Below are 22,609 nucleotides of genomic sequence, written 5' to 3' on the forward strand. Positions count from 1 at the left end.
TACATCAATGCCCTTTCACAGTGTCCTTATGCTACATGGCATTTATTTTGTAGTTATTTATTACGTGCTAGACTCGTTTTGCAAACAATTTTTGTTATTATCATTCTTATATACTCGACCAACACACGCACACATAATTATACATATACAAAAAAAATTGCATATTGTGCCTAGAAGCTCTTTCTGCATTGTTCACATTGTTCTGGCCGCCCGAAGGCAGATGAGGCAACATGTTTTTAATATGTAAGTAATTATTTATTACTAAAGGAAATGTGTATAAATTGAATTTGGGCATGTTTACCCAAAAGCTTGTAACCTGCGGTCTAGTCCATCTAACCCGTCATCTAACCCGCCAGGCCTATACTGTTTTTTTTTTCTTTAGCTGACGTTCTCAGTATTGTGCTAGTTGCATGTGTTTTCATTGCATGCGGGCAGTAAAAAAAGAGAAAGATGGCTTCCAGGAATGCGTGTCTGTTTTATTTGCTGCTTTCATTGTGGTTTTACTTTGTGCTGGCTATGCGAATCCCAATAGCTCAACAGACCGTCACTGCTGCAATTTATAAACATATACAAATTTATTTCATAAAACATTGTTTTCCTCACTCGTTGAATTTCTTGCGTTGCTCTCGGTGGGTTTTACTCTTGAGTAGAAAACCAATTTCATTCATTATTTTCAGTCGAATGCTACGGCGCTCAGCACATTCAAATTTAAGAAACTCTAATATATGTCATATCAACTTGTTTCTGTTTCTATTAACGATTTTAAACAACAAGTGACTAGTATATCTTTTTACCTCATGAGGGCCACAAGCTTGGTAGCATGCTAGATATGTGCCTGTTTCTGTGCTTCTCTGTTTAATATAATACATATTTACTATTTTTAGACGAGGATGTGTTGTCTGCTTCCTGTCATATACAACAACAATTCTCTGTGTGTGATGTTGTCAGCTGACAAACACACACACACACAAACACCCACACTCACACACACACGTTAGTCCACAAACGCATCCATCGTCTCTTTGGAGCGGGTTGAATAACTTGATAGTATGTGTGTGCACTTGTGTATTCAGACAATCCTTTGAAGTTCTTATTAATGGATTAATTTTATCTGGTGTGTATTTTGTATGGTAATGCTTTGAATTAATCGGAAATTAGCTCTTCAAGTCGCCTATGGTTAATTAATTAGTTTATTGAGTCTTTTGAGCGGAATCAAGTTTGATTAATGTTGGAAATTCTGCTGTTATTCAACTAAATGCAGTAAATATTCTAAATAGCGACCTAATAAGCGAACTAATGCGTCTCAAAGCATTTTATTGGGTATATTTCATTGATAGAGTATAGCATCTGCTAAAATATACGTGTAGTTTCTGCAGAAAGCTCAGCAATAACCAAAACGCTTGGCAATCACATACAGTGCATTCGGTAACTATGCACTTACCAAGCACCTACCATAGATATATACGAAACCAAGGGCATGTCGTCTTATTGATAGTTCTCGATTCTCCTCGGAATGTTGAGCGAACCCACCCACCGAACGCTTGATAAGCTATTTAATACACTAAACGGAATTTACATTGGAATTCCTGAACCACATGAGTGACTTTATACGAAATATGGGCGTCGCAGGGACCGCAGGCAATCATTGTCACTGACATGCATAACTCAGGGCGCGACTCAAATATTTGCTTCCCCAACACAGTGCGGCATAGCTCAGGGACGCGAAGAGTCCATGTATGATTTTAATATTTGCACATGTCATCCTGTGGTTAAATATGTTTATGATATTCGCCATACTTGCAGATGTATGTGCGCAGGTACGTGTTACTCTTATTATAATGCGTATATGAACATTGATTTAAAACACTATATGCACTATTTGTTTGTGTAGCTGGCCTTCACAGATATGCAAGCTTGAATGTGATTGCAGGTGAATGTGGTCATCAGCCATCAGTTGCAAAATAATTAAAATAAAAAGCGCATATTCAATTGTATTCTGTGGTAAGTTAACTCTTAAAACTAAAAAATACCTTGTAGCCCAGTCTTAATTTTCCTACCACACAGTCGAACTCATTATTATAAATTTACAAATATATAAAAATCTAAGCAAATGAACATGTAAAATCCGATGCACATATATAATATGTGTACATTTAGATAAGTCAGATATTTAGTACTTCTAATGCGCGTTACATATATGCGCATTATTTAAACACGCCCTATTATAGTCGTTCCTCGGGGACAGGGTATTGGGACGAATTCGTTAATAAATCGGATTTTATATTACTGCATAAATTATATATGGCATTCGTACATAATTAAAACTACATAATCACATGAAACTCAATCAATGCATAATGTCAATCGCTTTTTGTGCTATCGGAGCATTTAAAAATGCCAAAAAGTTAATTATTTAAAGCTTGCCAGGATTCGCAGCCTCCTGCATAGCAGCAGCAGCAACTAATTGCCAACGGTCTTCTGTTTGCGGTCTGGCGAGAGCTATTAAGGTTTCCTTTGCACCGCGATAGTTCCGCATAGCAGCAGCTGGCACCTGGCAAAGTTTTGAATCACCAAATTGAATCATTTCAAAACTTGGCAAAAACTTGCCGAAATTGTTTTTATAATGCGCAACTTTACGCTAATAGAGCAAACGAAATAAAAAATATGAAAAAAAAATTTAGCTGTTGCCGTAGCAAATTAAATTTATGCGTTGCGTTTAAGCTGCATATTTTTTCAGGGTGCAACTGCAATCCAGCGCAGTTGCTGTCAGCGACAGTAACAACATGGATGAAGCCCCAGCTACCCCACGAAGGGCGTGTCGGCCCGCAACCGCAAATAAATGCAACTGGAGGCAGTAAGCACATATTTTTTTTGCGACCGCAACTCACATGCAAGGAAACACACACGCTTCCGCATAATAGTGTTATGGAAAGATGTGTTCCTGACTTTCATAGCTCAGGCAAATTGAAAAGCTTCCATCAGGCAACATAAATGTCAGAATTTCTGAACTGATATGGGCTATCAACATAACATGAATATATCTATGGACACAAGCCAACTTCTGTTTCTTGGCTTATAGCTCTGACAACCGTCAAGGATTGTTGTTGCTTAAGCAACTTTTGAATGGAACTACTTATATGTATGCCAATACATGGACGAATGTCCATGTTTGTGATTGGGCAGACAACTGTCCCCCTGATTATGCAAAATTACAAGTTCATTTTGCTGGCTTGGTTAAATAATTTGGCATTATTATTGCAATTAGTTTCGGAGGCTAAAAGGAAATTACTCGCCTAGCACAGGGCCAGGCTAAGCAGCTCGGGCAATTTCCTTGCCACAAAACAATTTAATATGAAATATTGAAATATTGCTATTATCAGAAGACATATGCATGTATTCCGCTTGCATAAACAAATTACTTAAATATGTACATTATGACACTTAATTGTATCTAGATGTTGGCAATTGGCAGACTTTGAAATGTACGACCTAAATAGCTTGAATAGCCTTAAGAGAAATTTGATATTTATGTAACATAAATTATTGGCCAAAATATTCGAATAAATCTCTATAATAGCCACTAGAAGCAACATTTAACCTGCTCTTACAGGCATTTGCATATGCATGCGCCTGAGAAGAGGCTGCAGTTTCTTGGCCAAGCTGAGGCGTATTTTGGTTGGGCCTGTGCAGGCAGTTGCATGCACTCAGCTAAATGAAAACGTGCACGATGTGCCCAAATAGTTTAGAGCCATGCAACACGAGGCGCTTTATTTTGTGGGCATACACGCCAACCGCACAACCTAAGCAGGAAGAAGCCGCAGCTCGCAGCTGCAGCAGCAGAAGTGCAAGACATGCAGCGCATATAAAACAGTCTGGCGTATACCTAGTCCTAGTCTGGAGCTGCCCCTATTTCGGGGTGAAAGTGTACTGGTTATAACAGCGCAACGTCAAGACAAAGCCAGCAGTGTGCAGCAGAAGTTGGTTTTATGCAAGCGACGCCGCCCGAAGTTGCAACATCAACAAAGAAGCTGCACAGGCTCCTCGTCGTTGTGCTGCGTTTGGTCTGGCATATAGTTTATATATATAAGTGCATATGCAAGTCGCCGCTTCCGTAGCCTAATTTGATCATTTATCAAGTGTGAAATACAAAAGCTGGCAGCGGCAACCTACGGTCGACGTCAGCGTTCCTTCAGCCCGCCAAGCACGCTAGTAAATCAAAAGAGAAGCCCCCGCCGACGACTGACAAATCTAAACAGGCATGTAATCATTTTAGCTGAGATCTTAATACCGCAATGCTGTCACTGTCTATAGTCGCATACAGTTAGTTATAAAGGCAAACAGTGCGATGCGCTTCTGTGCGTGCAGTTGAGTGCACATGCGGCGTATGCGCAATATTTGCAATGCACATTGGCCGTACGCAGCGAGGACTGCAAGCTGTGCGTGTGAGGACTTTCTGTTGCTAATGATTAATTATTTAAACAAATATAGGCAACTGTAATTATTAAAGAATGCTTTTCAGTTTGTCTTTTCAGTTGCCTTGCAAGCTGTCCATTCTTTGGGCTAAAGCTCATAATGGCAATCTTTTAGAAGGTCTCACCTACTACATTTAAGCCACTCAGCCACTTTTACTTTACATTTGCTCTCATTTGCAGCACTTAACTCCAGCTTCGTCTCCGCCTTTAAGCGGCCAGCAGCGCGTCAACATTACATTTTGCGCTTTATAAATATTTGAGCGCTTAAAAGCTAGAAGGGAGCATCTAAAGTGCCAGGGAGGTGGAGTTGAGGTGGTCTGCTGCACCATTTGCCGTTTTAGTCTGGGTGTTGGCTGTTGCATGGCTGGCAGGTACTTAATCGCATGAGGACAGAGCTAATATTGAGCTTATTTAAAGTAATCAAGGCTCTCTTTAGTACGTATCCCTATCCAACTCATTTGTACTTTTTCGTGAATTTTAAATTTGAGCTTATACTTTGTGTGTGACAATTAAAAACTTGACAGCAAGCACAGCCAACCGCATCGAAAGCATTTAACCCATTGGAGATCTCATTTGGATTTGTTTGGCTTGCATAATAACAACATGAGACAGCACCGCTGGGACGCAGCAACCACAGCCACAGCCACAGCAAAGGCCGCAGCGCCCGTTCTGGTCTTGGATTTGGATTCCGATTCTACGGGTGGTGCTCAGCCTTTCTGTGGCGAATCTCGCATTAGTTTGCATTAGCCTTGTGCCAGTCGGGGCACACTCTCACACAGACTGCTTCTCCGGTTGTTGGGTAATTTTGTTATTGTTCGTAGCAAGTATTATTGTGCCCAATGCGGTGCAAAGTTAACCGCTTTACCCATTGTTCTGACCTAAGGCCACACAGCTTTTGCACAACTTTGTATGTTCTGCACACTTGACATGTTTAAAATTTCTAACAACTGTTTGCCTAAAGTTCACTATGGCTGCCACCCCAGAGCACTTTTTCTTCTTCATATTAGTTTACAGAAGCCACTAAACGATGACCAAGACGCGACTGGAAAAAGCTTTAGCAGCTACAAAAAGAAAAAAAGACCAATTCGTCGAAATCAGCCACAGACAAACCGTGGAATATATGAAGTCTGATGCCTGACACCTGTGCACGACTTTGTGTAAACAATAGCTTTTTATTTTTGTTTTTACATATTCGATATGAGATATTTATTAAACGGCTTTTAAGGTCGTTGTTGCCTTACGCTGTTGCCATTTGTGTGTCTTTAGTTGTGAGTTTGATTAATAACGTAAACCCCTTTTAAAATCCATTTCTTAACTCACAGCTAACTTTAACAAATTTATACAATGTGCTAAAGGTAAAAAGCATTAAGTTCTTAATCAATGTCTAATAGCCCAGCGAGTATGAACTTAACTTTGAAGTGCAAATAAAGCAGTATTTATATGTTAAGGCATGATTATTGTTGAAATACATTTCAATGCCAACAAATTTGTTATGGCGTATATCCGTTTTGCTGCGACTCACGCCAGACATTTATGCACAATAAAGAGACCCGAACACAATGACACATTTTACGTTTTGATGCTGGCTTCTGCATGTTGTTTTCTGCCCCGTGCTCAGGCGTTGTGCTCCTCAAATGGCAGCTCGCGCACATCCTGAAGTGTCACATATCTCGACGCAAAAGTAAAAAGGCAACTGCGGCTTTTATTGTTTCCGCTGTTGACATTATCACGGTGCCGACACCTGCCTGCGCAGCTTGGCAAGCATTTTAATGTTGTGACTTTAATGCAATGTGACAGCAGCACCAGCAGCAGCAGCGCCAGCAGCAGCACCCACATCCATGTTTATTTGCGTATAGATGTGTGTGTACAAAGTCAATAGCGCCCACACCTCAGTTCCCACATTAGGCTAATTAAAAGCGTCCTTCGCTGGCGCCGCTGCCTTCAAGAGTTTTCCAGCGGATTGGACATGCAAAATGCTAAATAAATGAATGCTGAAAATTCGGCGTGTTGCTTCACTAACAAACTGTCACTGCGTAATTGGGCATCAGTCATTTTTAGCCAAAGCAATCCGAAGCTGTAGTCACAAGACCCAGCAGATATGTTAAGAAATGAAAAACTATTCATGTTTAAGTATTTAAACGAGTCTCAAGGCATAGAAATCTTTGTCAATGTTGTCACCTATGTCTTGTTAATCCATTAGTAATGCGCATCCAGAAGCTGGGATCAGCAGATTATTCGCAAATGCTTAGACACATTTCAATTTAAATACTTTAAGGAGTGATGTTCAACTAAAATGTTGAATGTTTGGCTAAATGTTTTCATTTAGTGGCAATTATACTTATTACTCAATTATTCGCATGACACATTGCCAACGAGCAAGTTGGGGCAAACTGATGACTCTGTTCCGTCTATGCAGATGGACAGCGATGGCGGCGTTAAAAAATACATGCTCAAATAACGTTCTACGATTTGATTACCAAGAATGACAGCCGGCATTTTGTCAGCAAACGAAATTGCCAGCCTGTTTTATTGACAGGCGTGAAAGCTGGATGTGGGTTGCGGGATGCAGGATGCAGGCTGCGGACTGCGGACTGTGGACTGTGGGCTGCGGGGTGTGGGGTACGGGCTGCATGGCGCATATCGAAAAATGTGGCTGCCATCAAGTTGGCAATGCAAACTCACGCATTTTATGAGAATCGTTTATTTGGCATGGAGCTCCCGGCCTGCCCAACTGCAACCCAGTGCACACCCTAGTCCCAGTTTCAGTTTCAGTTTCAGTTTCGTATCCCAAATGCAAAAAAAGGTATAACTATTTTTTATGCAACACTTTTGCGGTCGCTGTTAACGCTGATTTATGAGTGTTAAGTTAATTTGAGCTGCCAGCGATGCTGCATCCCCCACTGCAGTTGCCACCGGTTCACATTTTCGGCACTGTTCATGTGATTCATGCATGTTTTACACACACACACACACACACACACACACACACATAGCAATGCAGTGTAAATAAGTTCTCCTCTTATTTGCCGTACACTTTGAGTTATAGGCAAAATATAAACAATTTTATTTGCAGTTTGCATGCAACATAAATTAAAACAAGTAGCACTTTATATCATCCGAATGCTGCAGTTCAGCAACTTTTGTAAACCATCAGAAAATAGCTGAGAAAATTAACTTGATTTCCCTGTAAACAGGCAAACGGTAGTATCGGTACCTACTTTAATTGGGAATAAAAGCCAAACATAGTGTACATAAAATTGTTCCCAAACGGATAACAACTGAAGGAATTTATGTTTTTGGCTGTGGGATGTTTTTTAATCCCTATGTACCAATTTGTGAATTACCCTCTTCTTGATTAACAGTGACACTATGTTACTGAAACAGCCCTTATTTGGTACATTGTAAGCAGCATAGAGGGCGCCCAAATGTTGAAAATCCTCACAGGTGGCGAATGCCGCACATGCGCATTCTTACGTGTAAAAGAGATGGCAAGACTAACTGAAACAAATATATTTTTTAAATATCAGCCTCACAAAAGTGTCTTTTCTATTTTTCTAGTTTTGTTGTCTGCGATGGCGCCACCTATGTATGGATGTTTTTGTATCAGCCATGACTCCAACCAATCACATATTTTAACGAACCATCTATACGTGATGGTTACTTTCGAGAATTAACGAACACTGCTGCACTTTAAACGAAGCACTACAGCTTACAGAGGATGACTGATACGAAACGAGAAAATAAAATGCGCGCGAAACTCAAACGATTTCAACCAATGCATATTGCAGTCCCAAAATTATTATAAAGTTCAGGTATGTGGGCTCTATATACCATACCCGCCATGATATAGCCAAAATTGCAGACCAATTCTAGGCCAAACAAATAGAATCAAATATGAAATTATAAAATTTGATTGAGGTTAAATGAAATACCTACTATACATATATATATCCTTATTGTAACGGGCTTTCAAGCATAGCGTGAACCTATTCAGATCTGGTCTAGCCCTTTAATGTCGATGACATTAAGAACTCCGTTGACCTCGGCAAAGGCACATTGATTTGCAGTTGGCCCTGAACAGCGATTGCAACGGAAGTACAGTTTCTGGTTTAGTATCGGTTTTCATAAACTGTCTCGCAGGCACGTCAACGCAATTTTTTCTGTTAATCTCAGTACTAATTTATATGTACGGCGTGCGTCAGTTTATTTTTATTTTAATTTAACTGCCGGGTCGCTTTCGAAATTCTTGTTTGCCCAAGCGACGCCGAGCCGAGCCGCAACCCGGGAAGCGGTATATAATTTTGTGCGCATATTTTCATAATTTACGCCAGTCCAAATATTTGTATAGAACAATATGGTGACATACTTTCCAGTCAATAGAGCAGCAGCTGCGCGCTGACTGCACAATGTAGATTCGAAAATACGCATCGCATTCGAGGCTTATTTGAATTCTGGCACTCTGTAGGCTTTCGAAGGTTTTGTGTACTTAGTCAAGTGCAGATGCTGTAGATAAGACACAATAAGGTCACATGAGGTGATTTTTGTCTATGAAAATCGATGCCCTGCCTGGTGTCTTTTCATTGTCAGACGAGCAGATGAGGTAAATTGATTGCACAACGAATTAAGGTGATTAGTGAAAACTCAATTAACATGTGGCATTAATTAAGGTTTCACAATTGTTCAACTCTACTCTACTCCTACGGGCATTACAACGCCATTTACAGCAGTCATTTATCTCAATTTATTTCGTACATTCTTGCGTTGTCTGAGGGAGCTAGTTTGCATCTGTCTGCAGCTTTAAGGCATGTGTGATTTGATCAAGTGTTTGCTTTATTATTGCACAGTGGCTACTTATGCTTCATCCTTGATCTCAAATTGTGAGCAAACTTTCAGGCGTCCACTTCTTGGTTCATTGTCAACTGCTTTTCCGAGCGAGCCGACCGAGCGCAATCGCAGCACTAACTAATTGCACGTGTCCATAGATTAACGATGTGCGATCTGCGACGTGGCAGATGGGCACAGAGCGGGACAATCTTGGTCAAGAATACGCAGACGTCGCAGACGGCGGCTGCCCGTTGTTATACATACAAATTGCCAAATAGAAATACAGCAACTAAATTTTGCATAATTTATGCGTGTCGCGTTGTCGCTGAGTTCAAAATTAGTTTCGCTGTAACTTGAGTTATTCACTTTGGCCCCAGAAGACAAAAAAAAAAAAAAATGAATAGAAAAAATAAGTAATAAAAACAAACCGTTTGGCTGCTAGTAGTATCTATGCTGACAGCACTTACATCTCTGCCTGCGCAGACGCCTTTGCCTCGGCTCCAGCTGAGGCCCACACTCTTGCCCAGCTGCAAGTGCGCGAGACGAAGCGATGCGATGCGATGTGGCTATGAAAAGAGCAATTTGACGCTTAAGCGCACCGCTGGCCAGGCGCAGACTCAGTTCAACGGCGACAGTCAAACGCGCAGCACGAAACAATTTTTGGTACGCGGCCAGCGAATTGTTGCCATAGCAAAAGAAGAGAAGTGCGCCACGCGCCGTTTAAACAAAAGACTTAGGCGACAAACTTGAACTTGTCTAGTGTGCTGTGCAATATTTGTGTTTTACATTTTGTATGTATTTCCAGCCTAGTGTGTGTGTGTGTGTCTAACCAATCGGTAATCGGTAATCGGCAATCGGCAATCGGCAAACGTTAATCGGCTTCTTGTTGCCCTGCAGTTGTCATTGACAATACGGAAAACTATCGGGCATTGTTGTTGTCTACATCTCAACCATTTGCAATTGTTGAGTCACAGTTCCCCAATACTTGCTTATATGCCTATGTGTGTCAAACTTTGTTTTGTTTGTCCGTCAGCTGGCGCTATAATGCTCGCCCAGTCAGCTTTGCGATCGTGTGTCAAAATAAACAGTCGCAGTCGCAGTCGCAGTCACTGTCGCAGTCTCTAGTTGTGGGCAGCTGCTTGGTCATTGTTATATATAAATAACTTAACTGGCAGATCGTATATTAGTTCCATTTTCTGTGCGCCGGCTTATGTAAGGGGTCAGGCGAAATTTTGCGTTTAACTTTAATTTGCACGCATGCATAAATAAAATGCCTCGCTAAATGGCCAAAAACTCATTTTGCTCACGTTATCAGCCAAGCAACGGTTCATAATCGATTCCGTTTTTCTCTGCACACAATCTCTGACTCGCTCTCTCTCTGCCTCTCTCGCTCTCTGCCTCTTCTCTGTCTCTTTGATGTTCCAAAAGCCACTCTCACTTACGCGTTGCAGCTTTTTCGCAGTTCGTTTTGCTGCTGGCTCGTTCGTTTTTGGGATGCCTGAGACTCTTCAACATGTTTGACTTATTTATTTATTTTTTTCCTTCAATATTTACCTTTTTTGTTTTGATCGCTGCTTACGTAATAGATCGCATAGCGGTATTCGGAGCCAACTCTCGTCGAGTAGTCACTGTCTGGTCGCATTTTATCAGTCACCTCTTGTCGCCAGCCAGTGTTCCCCTCTGCCGTGCGTCTCAGTCAGGTGCGTCTCAGCCTGTGCTCTTCTTTGCCGTTGTCTTTGCAGGCTGCACTCTCTTAGCTTTTGGGTTTGCTTTCTGCAGCTAATTTCTTGCTCGATTGCTGCTAATTGCGGCTCTGCTGGCTGCCTGGCCCACTGCTCTCTCTCCTTTTACAAATGCCCATTGCAAAATCAGCGCATTCTGTTGTCTGGTCGTTCGTTTGTTATGTTACAAATATACATAAATGCAACATTGCCTAAGCTAATTTCCATACGTATTTAAAGACTTCATATACATATATATTTATGATTTGTCTATCAATGCAGATAAACACATTCGCATACTCGCGTATGGCCACAGCTGACTTGTGTCTCTCGGAGCTGAAACTCTTTCATGCTCTCTCTCTCTCTCTCTATCTCCCTCCCCTCCATTTACATCTCTCTCCGGTCGCAGGTGGCCAAACAACTTTCCACGAAAGTGCAAGTGTTTCCTTAGCATTGTTAGCTGCAGAGCAGCGGACCTGGCCAAAAGCAGCGGCATCAGCCCACAACAACGGCAATGTCGTCGCACTTGAGGCCGACGATCGGCGTTTGGCACAAGTAGGAAGTGGGTTAGTGGCTTAAGCATTGTGCAGCTGCTTGTCTGCCTACCCCCGTCTCTGCTTACCCACCCACTGTGTTATGCACTGTACGAAGAAGCGTTGCAGATGTTGCTTGTCATTGTCCAGTGGGCGTGTCAGCCTCTAACGCTTTTTGCTAATATTTAATGCACGAGCATTATGAAGTATTTTTCGAAATTTATTAAATAAAACGGCAGCTCATCGCTTCAAAATGCTGCCAGTTTTGAGCGACAGCCGTAAACAAGTTTGTTGCCCAAGTCATTTAGTAGTTGGCTAATTGTCTATCAGACTATAGGGACGATGACCGTGCCATTCTTGTCGTGCTTTGATGCTACATCTTGTTTAAGGAAGAGGAAATGCCCTTTAGCTGAATGCTAACAACAAATTAACACAGTGCCCAGTTCCTAATGTTTGAAAACTATGAATTAATTAGACCATGTCTTTACAACCTTCTGATATGCTTCCGGCTTGCGTTTTGGTCTTTTAATTAGCCTGAGTTGTCATTGAACCATCTGTTAATGGTGTGTCACAGTGCAATATAAGGGGAAGCAACATCTTATGCATAGCTAATTTATCATACGCCCTGTGAGCATGCAAATATTTGGTCAGAGCTAAATCGATGCTGCCAAAAGCGCGCATTGACCTCAAAGCAGCAGCACAGCCAAAGCAAAATTAAATAATGTCTGTATTAATTTAATACCAGCACTGAGCACGTCAACAACAATAACAACAGAACAATAACGGCCACGACCGCGGCAACCTACGACAACCGGCAAAAGTCAACAAATTTGAAAATAATATCAGCCAATTAAATGTAAGACAATGCCGCGCTAGTCGCTGCAAAACTGAGTCAAGTGGCGCGCTAGGTGTTGTCAGCAATTGCTCATGCTTAGCTCAGCTTAGTTCAGTTCAGCGCAGCTGTTTCCGTTGCTGGTGGTGGAGGTGCTGGTGGTGGTGCTGCTGTTGAGCTGTTGACATTCGCAGCTTGGCCCTGACCAAGAAGTAGTCTGAGAAGCATCGCGGTGCGTTCGGTTCGGTTCGGTTTTGGTGTGCGTTTCGCGTTGGCAAACACATTATCGTTGTAGACAATCGACTAATGCATTATTCGTTTCTATTTGCTTAGTCGCAGTCCAAGACCAAGTTCAACATGATACGCCAAAGACACTCGTGTCCACTGCTGGTGCTGCCGCTGCTGCTCCTCGCGTTGCTGCTGCTCTGCAATGATACAGCTTCGATTGCTATAGCGCCCTCAACATTTGGCACGGCTATAGCGCGAGCTGGAAAGATTTCCAATACGCTAAAGGTAAGTCTTATGAAAGATACTTGTGCTGCTCAGATTAGTCTGTATGTATTGTGTGTACGTGTGTGTGTATTTGAGCAAAGACACAACCGTGAAGCGTGCCGGACCCAAAAATTGCTTACACTGTCTTTTGGCTTTAAATCAAAGCGTCTACGTCTCTAGCGTGTGACTTTGACATCGTGTCGCAAATTTGTTGCCGTTTCAAAAGTAATTCAACACTTGAGCTGCCGCTGGGGCTACCTGTACGGCCACAAGTAGCCGCAATGAACGTCGAGCTATTGTCTTTAGCGGGCTTTCGGCTGTTCCGACTGTGAATTATCGCCTTTTGTGGCTGCCTCTAAAACGCTTGAGCCTGCATTTACAGGTGGCTGTTAATGGATTTTTATGGACTTGTGCATATGTTATTTGCCACAGCAGCCAACGATTCACGAAAACCCATTCTCAATGCGCCGATGCGGTAATGTGACCCGTGCTTTATGAGCCGCATAGAAGCACAAATATGTTCGGAGTTGTTCAGTTGGTTTTGGCCATGGCTCTAAAGAATCTGTGCCCAACGCGTGTGAATAACACCCGAGTGCACAAATGGAATCTGCTCTTGAATGCTGTCTATGCACATTACATTGCCAATGCCACAGATCTCAATGTACACACATCAACAACTCAGCCCTCTTTGGGGGTGCATATCATTGACGCTTGGGCATAAAACTCATATTTAAATACACTTTTAAATCATAAAATTAGTGTGTGTATTTTATTTAATATTCGCCGCCTTTGTAGGTATATCACTTTACAATGGGGCAATATAGATTGTCGACACTGCAGCAAATGTTATTTATGATATTTGAAGATTTAAGCCAGGTGAGCTGTGTTTTGCCAACTATATACCCAATATATGTGTGTGTCACTAGCCATTTTATCTGTTTATTTTAACCAGCAGCTCAGCTCTGTTGGTGCTTGTACATATGTAAATATATATCTCTAAATATAGCAATTAAAATCGAAATAAGCTAACACCAACATGCCGCCCAATGACGGGGTTATGTATTATATTTCAAAAATTATGTACAACCTTCAATTATAATCGTAATTAAATGAATAACTGAATTACAACTGCAACATTTCCGCTCGCTCTCAGATAACATTGAAAGTTAACTGCAGCTGATAAGCTGCAAGCAATAACAAGCTGGCAAGTAAAGCTGCCACAACAACAATAACAACAATGCCAGCGTCTGCACTCAGCCATTGCGTGCTGCACATAACTGTAACAACAACATCAAAATAATAAAAAAAAAAGCAACAAAAAATACTATTACAAGCAAAAAATATAATACCTAAAAATATCTATATATATTAAAAAAAAAAAAAAAAAACAACAAGTCAAGACTCATAGCTCAAATAAAATTTGAAGCCTCAGTTGTGCCTCCAACTCAAAAGCCTTTCGACGGCCGCCGCGAGTGCCACAATAACGGACGCATAACTCGACTCGGTCCCAAAGTGTATGCTGCTAGTCGGTGCTGTGTGCCAATAGCCACAACGCTGAAACAAAGACAACTCAGCTCGATAAATCAAACTTTAGTGTTTCGCATTGCGACGCGTGCCGCTGCCGCTGCCACTGCCGCAACTGCAGCAAATTTCGTTGCAGGTTGCAGGTTGCCATTGCAGTTGTCAACGGTTGTATTGTTGCATAAAGGCATAACCGTCCCGCCTGCCGCCATGGCCTGTCGCCCCTATCTGCCCTATGTGCTGGCCATTGTGGCCCTTTTGCTGGGCATTGGACTGATTCTCTTTGCCATTTGCATGGAGCGCCCTCAAGAGCCGAGCAATAAATTGAAAACTGAAAAAATCTCAACCGAGCAGCTTGGAAATTTCTTTAGCGATCAGCCGGAGGCTGTGCTGCCCCTCGACAGCGGCTTGGACGGTTCGGTTGCTGGCGATGTGCAAGATTTAGTGGCCAAAGCGCTTTTTTTGGTTAGCACTACAACAACTACAGCAAAAACATTGAGCACAATGTCGCCAACCGTAAAACAAGCTGCTTCCGGGTCGCAGCTCGATCTGAACAGAATGGAAATGGAGCATTCTACGACCACAACTGAGGTTTGTTTTCAATCATTTCGCTAAATCATAAAATATTTATGCAATATGTTTTGTTGTTGTTGCTATCGTAGTCGTCGTTGTTGCTGCTGCTGTTTTTGTTGTTGTTGTTTTTGTTGTTGCTATTATTGCTATTGTAGCAGCAACTTTCTACATTGCACCAGGTTGGCGATCTGCCGGACTGCAGTTTTTTTTTCTGTATTTATTTTTATATTTCGAGCGTAGCGTGAAAGTGCCCATGAGTTGTTATTGTTGTTGTTTAATGTTATTGTTGCTGTTAATGTTGCTGTGTTTGCGATTGCATAATATTTATGTATGTATTACAAATGGCATCATTTGTGCGAGCCTGCATCCAGTTAATGGAAATTAAACTGTCGCTTGCAACTGCACAAATCGTTGCAGGAGATGGACAAAGCTTAACTTCAATAAAAACAAGTCTCTGGTAATTATATAATAAGCTTGGGATTTATGAAAATATGTTTTACACGAAATATCTATTGAAATCAAATTTTAAATTCCAAGTAGTTTATATGTACTTATTAATTAATTATAATAATTATTAGTTGCTAACCCAATATTGTTGAGCTGCAGTCCAGCTCACATATATGCGCAGCTTCATTTGTTTATTCACAATATCAATAATTTAGGCAATATAAAAACAGTTATTTTATGTGTTATGGCCGCACAACCAAATTAAGCCAAAGCCAAAGCCATACAAAATCAATTTAAATAAAGCTCAATCGAAACGGTTTTATGACCGGCAACACCCACATTTATATTAATATTATAGCACAGATAGAGCTGCAGACACATTTGCGTGCCAATGGCTTAAAGCGACCCACACACATAGCGGGTCAAGTCTGTAGACCAGCCCAAAGACATACAAAATATAAAGAAAAATAAATTAGCATAATATCGTAACTCAAAAGATGTGAACTTGAAACTATCCTGAGTTGTGCATTTGCTCCAATTGTGTCATGATTCACTGTAAGATACAGATACATTTCAGCTGGGGACACATGCCGGCTAATGCGACAGCTGACGGACAGCTCTCCAAATGCGTGTACACATACAAACATATGCACATATATTCAACTACATTTAACTATTTATTAAGCGTTCGCTGCACGTGACTGTTGCCATTGTTGTTGCCACTTAACTGTTGTGACTGTTGCTGCCTCTGGCAGGGCTTCTCTTTTTCTTTTTTCTTCTATTTTGTTGTTGTTTGGTATTATGCAAATGGCGTTTCAATTAAACGAAATTTGCTTGACCGCAAGGTTGCCCGTTAACATCATTAAAAATGGGCAGCCCATACAAAATAATAAAAATAACACACTCACAGAAAAATTGTCAACATTAATGCAACAGTCGCAGTGAACTTGAGCGTTGTGTTTGCACAAGGCGCGTTGGCTTGCTTGCAAATTGCAGTTAATTCAATTAAAAATTCCGAGCGACCTTTGTAATTGCAGGAGACGACGGCCTGGAAAACGCTGACCTCGCATCCGAATTCGCTGGTGCAATTGCTGCCGTCCCGCGCAATGCGGGTGGTGCAGGAGGTGGTGCGATCACTACGGGTAAGCAGAATACAAAGTCACAGATGGCAACTCGACGACCTTGACGCTTAAATGCCAAATAAATCAGTGAGACTGACTTACTGATTGTCCGTGTTAGCCAATTCAAGCATCAACTTGAACATCAAAAACCAACAATCAATTCCCCGATGGCCATGTTTGGCTAGCGCACAGCTGCTGTTTGAGGTAGCTGAGGTCAAGTCTAAGTCGTCGTTGGTAGTTGTACAAATGGCGTCAAGAACAAAGAAAGAGCTGTTTGCCACCAGCAGCTGCTGCTTGGGCGCCACACAAATTCAATTACTTAATTCTGGCAAGAACTGGCTTTTCGGCTATTAGACGATTGCGCAACATTTGCACCATGGCCTAGTTGCGAACGCCAGCGCTGTCCAAAATGAATGCGAAATTCTTGTAGAACTTGTGTAAGAATAACATGCAGACTAAGTATCTCACAGATACTTGGCATTTTCACGCGCCGGCAACCTTGCATGGTGCAAGAATGTAGAAGCTTTTGAGTTGCCATTCAAAATTGATTTTTTTTAGCCTATACATTATTTGTGTATACTAGAGAAGTTCGCACGCTTGAACTGTTGCTCAAAGGCTTAAGATTTATTTACATTTGTAGAAGGAACGCGAAATCGTAGCCAGCACGACGTTGGGACAGGTGCGCGGTCGCTATCAGAAGTATCGCTCGGGCGAGAGAGGGGGCTACTACAGTTTCAAGGGCATGCGATATGGTGCGGCACCAATTGGCGCTAGAAGGTGAGTCCAGTTAAATAATGAATGAACCCTAAACTATATTATGCCCGTGTAGATTCCGCTCTGCACTGCCGGAGAAGCCGTGGAGTGGTGTAAGAGATGCCTCGAGAGAGGGTCAAAGCTGTCCGCACAAGAACATGATACTGGACACCTTTAAGGGCGATGAAGATTGCCTTTTTCTGAATGTGTTCACCACGCGAATGCCCAAGGAGGATGAGTAAGCATCTATCAAAGACTTGTATAGCAAAATGAATCTCAAATGTTATATTTTTCTCTTGCAGGGCGCAGCCAAAGCTGCCAGTGATGGTGTGGTTGCATGGCGGCGGCTTCTCATTTGGCTCCGGAAACTCGTTTCTTTACGGGCCTGACTATTTGGTTGCCGAGGATATTGTTCTGGTTACATTAAACTACAGACTGGGTCCCTTGGGCTTCTTGACGGCTGGGCCCGATGCGCCTGGGAATCAGGGACTAAAGGATCAGGTATTGGCACTGCAATGGGTGCGCGATAACATAGCCGCTTTTGGCGGTGACCCAGAGCAGGTGACAATCTTTGGTGAGTCCGCTGGGGCATCTTCAGTGCAGCTGTTGCTCCTCTCGCCACTGGCCAAGGGTCTCTTTCAACGCGCCATCTCGCAGAGCGGCTCTGCGCTGAATCCCTGGTCAATGGCAGCCAGCTCAGGACAGAGAGCGGCACGGCTAGCGGCCAATCTCGGTTATGTGGGTGCCAACAATACCGAGGAGATTTTGGACTTTCTGCGCAGAGTACCCGCCATGAAGCTGGTCGAGGCAGCGCCAACGACTCTAACGGCGGAGGATCAGCGCAACAACATTGGGCTGCCGTTTGTGCCCGTGGTGGAGGGATATTGGAATCAGGATTCACAAGAAGAGTTGTACCTTGAACAGCCCTTTCTCACTGAACATCCCAGCGACATGTACCAGGCGCACAATTTCAACAGCGAGGTGCCCTATATGACGGGCTATAACACACATGAAGCTATGCTTTTTATAAGAAGTGAGTATAGGAAGATCGTGATTCGAAGCGATTACTTTAACTGATAAATATACACGTTAATTTTAGGATTGCGCAAGAATCCGCAGCTCTTAAATATCATTGAGAATGACTTTGGGCGGCTCGTGCCACAGGATCTGAATGTAACCCAATCCCATGATAGAGTAACCCGTGAGATACGCTCCTTTTATCTGGGCAACAAGCATGTTGGTCTCGAGTCTGTGGATGAAATGATAGCAGTATGTACAAGGAATCTATTTATCTATGGTCATACCAATAGCTTGCTTTGGCTCTAGCTCTTAACAGATCTCATGTTCCTGCAAGGTATCCGTCGCACTGCTCGCAACCATGCCAAGTATGGTAATGCTCCTGTCTACATGTATCGTTTCTCCTTCGATGGAGCTCTAGGTCTGTACAAGCGCATGCTGGGCATTCCCAGGCCGGGTGTTTGCCACGGCGATGAGATGGGCTACCTGTTCAAGTTTGGATTCTTCAACTTAAGTCTGGATCCGAAGTCCATGGAAGTGCAAGTCAAGAACCGCATGGTGCGAATGTGGACGAACTTTGCCAAATATGGGTAATAACTTTAAAGCTTTTAAGTTAATAGAGTAAACTATATCATGCTTTGATTTCAGAACGCCCACGCCCAATTTTGAGGACCCTATCCTGACGGCCAAATGGGCACCTATCGATGCCACAAACGTTATGAATAGTCTCAACTATTTGGATATTTCGCACGAACTCAATATGAAAACGAATCCCGAGCCGGAGCGACAGCGATTCTGGGATGAAATGTATCAACATTACAATGGTGCGGCTATGTAATGCTCCAGGCCCAGAGCCACATTTATATAAATATAGGCATCACCAAGCGCATTGCTCACCCAACCACACCCACACACTTACATACACATATACACATTTTGTAAGCATTTTGCCATTTTGTGAAAGAGTGAGCAGAAAAAATATTTAATGCAAATTTCATTGTAAAATTATCGTAGATTGTAGTAGTAGTCAGTAGAGATACATATAATATTTTTAGCAGTTAGTTTGTATATAAGTGTTGCAGCATTTACACACTATTACACAAGCATACACCCCCCCACATGCCCATGTCCATATCAATTTTAATACCCACAGAACACACAGACACGTAGCTTAAGCATTCTACATATAGCATACCCAAAGCCAACAAACTTTTCCTTACTTCATATGCAATATCAGGTGTAAATAGTCAAAGTTTAAAGTTATTCAATGTCAATTCTAAATGCTGGGCACATCAATGCCCATCAATCTGTGAAGTTGTATTCGGAAACAATCTGAAATACGTTTTGTATATCTTTTGTAAAATAAATCACAATATCTTTAAACAAATTGGAATTCAATTCATATTGGTGGGTAAATAATTATAAAAAATTATAAAAGTATGTTATACCATTTTATAAAAGCAATACTTCAGCAAGTCTAAAGCATTGCATACTTTTGGACTGATTTTGCTATTTAAGCAGCCGCAACAAAGGGCACTTAAATAAAACACGTATACTTCAGCAGATTTTTAGGCGGCTTATAAAGATTATCCCCTGTGATAGTTTCCTGCATTAAATCGATGCAATTGCATAAACTATTAACATAATTATTAACAATAATATGCAAGACTCAAAAATATGAAAATTACAAAATCAAATAGAACTTGGCTGTCTGTAGTTTACAAATAAATGCAAATAGGCGTCATTGAAAGCATCAAATAACAAATTATCACCCCCCCTTCAAAGTGTCAAGATAACAGTGTGTCCAATGATTGCCTACAAATTTGCACTTATCGAGAATTCACACACACACACACATCTATATATATATATATATATATACAGCCAGACATATACTAACTTGCAACGCGTGACCCAGCATCGGCAGATCAGAGAAGTGGGGTGTGTGTGTGTGCGCGCGCACTGTGCCCGTGCATAACTTGTGGCCGCTCACAGTCGCGTCGCGTAACTAAGCTGATTATTCAATTTTCACAGCTGCTTGGGTGCTCTTCATCAGTGTCGGTGACTACTGCCATTCACAATTTAGGGTGACATAATTTATGTGGTCGTTGTCATAATTCAAGCACCCCTCCCCCAGTGCCTATCCTTTGGATTACGGAAGAATATTGAGTCTGAATTACTGTATAGATACCAGGCACTGGGTCGAGTTTCAGTAGAATTATGTAGGCTTACTGAAAGTTCAGACTAGTAACATCATACTCACAAATATATGTATTTACATATATACTAACATACTTACTCCGTTCAACAACACCAAATACTTCCATATATTTTGTAAGAAATATAACCGCTCCACAATGAAACGTACCACATCTATACAGAACATAAAGAACACCGCTGCACTTCAGCGACAACATACCGACAGCCTCTGCCCACTGGCTCATCGTCTTCCGGGTAAAGCTCTGCGTGCTTGCTTTCTACGCAACATGGATCAACATTTTGGCGGCATTTCCCTAGCCGTGTCAAAAAAACGCTACCAAGAATTTAAAGCGTTGCTAGAGGCAATCACTGTGGCATTTCGCCCTCATGTGGTCCTAAAGTCGGCGATAACGCGTGTTTATCGAATCAACGGCACGCCCCTTCATTCCATAGATGACTTCTATGAGGGCGACATTGTGGTCTGCTGTTGTCAGTATGAGCCTTACGTTGATGTGGGCTACAATGTTAACCAGCACTACATGCAACTTCTGGGCTCACTCATTCGAATGCGTGAGAAGTGTGCGCCGGTTGAGGGAAGCGAGGAAGAAGCAGATAATGAATGCTTCAATGACAACGAACTTGTCATTGATTATGAGAACTGCAAGCTGCCGCAAGCCATATTATTATACATAAACGTGGAGAAGCCGATCTGGGTCCACAAGTCGACGGTAATATTCCAGGGCAGCGGCAGAGCCCGAAGCGACAAGCATTATATAATTAAAATGGTGAACAAAGAACACATGTTTACGCGAACAAACGGAACATACTTTGAGATAGAAATCTTGCGACAACTGCAGGACCACACAAACATCATAGATTTAATATACACGGTGGAGCAGTGCAAGTACATTTACATTGTTATCGAGCGACTCGATTGTGATCTATTTGAGCTGTTGCAGAGTAAAACTGTTTTCCCCGAGACTCTGGTCAAAAAAGTCATGAAAGACGTGACCAGAGGACTTGCGTACATTCATGGGTGTCAGATAATCCATCGCGATTTGAAGCTAGACAATCTGTTGGTACAATTCGATTTCTCGGGTCCATTAGAGCCTTGGGTGGCTGCGATTAAGATCTCCGACTTTGGATTGGCCACTCAATACAAGGGCCGCGAACTTTATCAGTGTTGCGGCACGCCCCACTATATGGCTCCCGAGCTGATTAGCTATGCTGGATACGACTTCTCCGTGGACTTGTGGTCGTTGGGCATCACGCTCTTCTATATGTTGTGCAGTCGGCTGCCTTTCGCTCATAGTGAGAGCAATACGAACATTGTTCAGGAATGCATTCGGAAGAGCCACCATGAAATACCCTCTGAGTGTAAGAGCAAAATGAGTCCATACGCACAACAGCTCATAAACTCGCTTTTGGTTAAGATGCCGCAACATCGATTGTCAGCTATTGAGGTGTGCCAACATCCGTTCCTACTGGATAGCCGGGGTGATTCTTTATAAGTTTAGATGCTGTCAAATAATTTAATTCACTTACTGACTTTAAATTATTATCTACACGCCTCAAACTAATTGGAAAAAAATGTAATAAATTTATGATGCGTGACTTTTAGCCGTTTCACTGGGTCGTCATTCGCCAGCTTCCGCCATCAAATAGAGCCCATCTGAGAGATTTATGCGACACGAAGGCAATAGCGAGCTAGAATATCACTCTTCGCTTGTAGACTGCAGCAAACAGGCGCGTGAGCCTTGTGCAATCAGCGACGCGTAAATATTAAAATATTACGTACACGCCTCATGATCCAGAATCAAACAACGTGTAATGGATCGCTTGTGTATTCTGTTATCTGTTGTGAAACATTCAGATTCATGAATATATTTAAATCAGCTGTGTGCATGTCCCCGCAGTGAGAAATCGCTTACTAAATATTACGTATACGCTTCCCTTGTGATAAAACATTGAGAGGCAAGGTCGTGTCCGCTAAAAGTAGCGACTTTTTTAATTTCTTTTGTCCATGGAATCATCAAATATAGATAAGCAGAACTTATCGCACTTATCTTCCGCCTCATTTTCAATTTAAGAATCTTTTCAATTG

At 42.0% G+C, this 22,609-nt stretch overlaps 2 protein-coding genes across 3 annotated transcripts; both read left to right on the plus strand.

Moving 5' to 3' along the window:
• The first annotated feature begins 9,848 nt into the window (after positions 1–9,848).
• LOC6629552 (esterase B1) lies at positions 9,849–19,693 on the plus strand. Of its 2 annotated transcripts, XM_070207045.1 has the most exons (9): positions 9,849–9,959; positions 12,716–12,895; positions 16,453–16,557; positions 17,177–17,313; positions 17,366–17,527; positions 17,592–18,322; positions 18,389–18,558; positions 18,616–18,896; positions 18,955–19,693. In XM_070207045.1, exons 1-9 carry the CDS (start codon positions 9,852–9,854, stop codon positions 19,142–19,144), a joined length of 2,064 nt encoding a protein of 687 aa, XP_070063146.1. In that variant the 5' UTR covers positions 9,849–9,851; the 3' UTR covers positions 19,145–19,693. The 2 variants fall into 2 exon arrangements, with proteins under 2 accessions (XP_070063146.1, XP_015027072.1); XM_015171586.3 differs by lacking the exons at positions 9,849–9,959; positions 12,716–12,895 and adding an exon at positions 14,555–14,986.
• Positions 19,694–20,663: 970 nt separating this feature from the next.
• On the plus strand, positions 20,664–22,016 carry LOC6629551 (myosin light chain kinase A). Its single transcript, XM_002053805.1, has one exon. It carries the CDS (start codon positions 20,664–20,666, stop codon positions 22,014–22,016), a length of 1,353 nt encoding a protein of 450 aa, XP_002053841.1.
• Positions 22,017–22,609: the final 593 nt, after the last annotated feature.

The sequence above is a fragment of the Drosophila virilis genome, chromosome 2 (assembly GCF_030788295.1).
Source record: "Drosophila virilis strain 15010-1051.87 chromosome 2, Dvir_AGI_RSII-ME, whole genome shotgun sequence".
Taxonomy (NCBI): domain Eukaryota; kingdom Metazoa; phylum Arthropoda; class Insecta; order Diptera; family Drosophilidae; genus Drosophila; species Drosophila virilis.

Bases quoted from the DNA above. Each gene is read 5' to 3' on its own strand.
- LOC6629552 (XM_015171586.3), top strand. From the start codon at position 14,606: ATGGCCTGTCGCCCCTATCTGCCCTATGTGCTGGCCATTGTGGCCCTT. The intron at 16,558-17,176 runs GTAAGCAGAATA...TTACATTTGTAG, and splicing joins AGGTGGTGCGATCACTACGG to AAGGAACGCGAAATCGTAGC. The intron at 18,559-18,615 runs GTATGTACAAGG...CTTTGGCTCTAG, and splicing joins CTGTGGATGAAATGATAGCA to CTCTTAACAGATCTCATGTT.
- LOC6629551 (XM_002053805.1), top strand. From the start codon at position 20,664: ATGAAACGTACCACATCTATACAGAACATAAAGAACACCGCTGCACTT.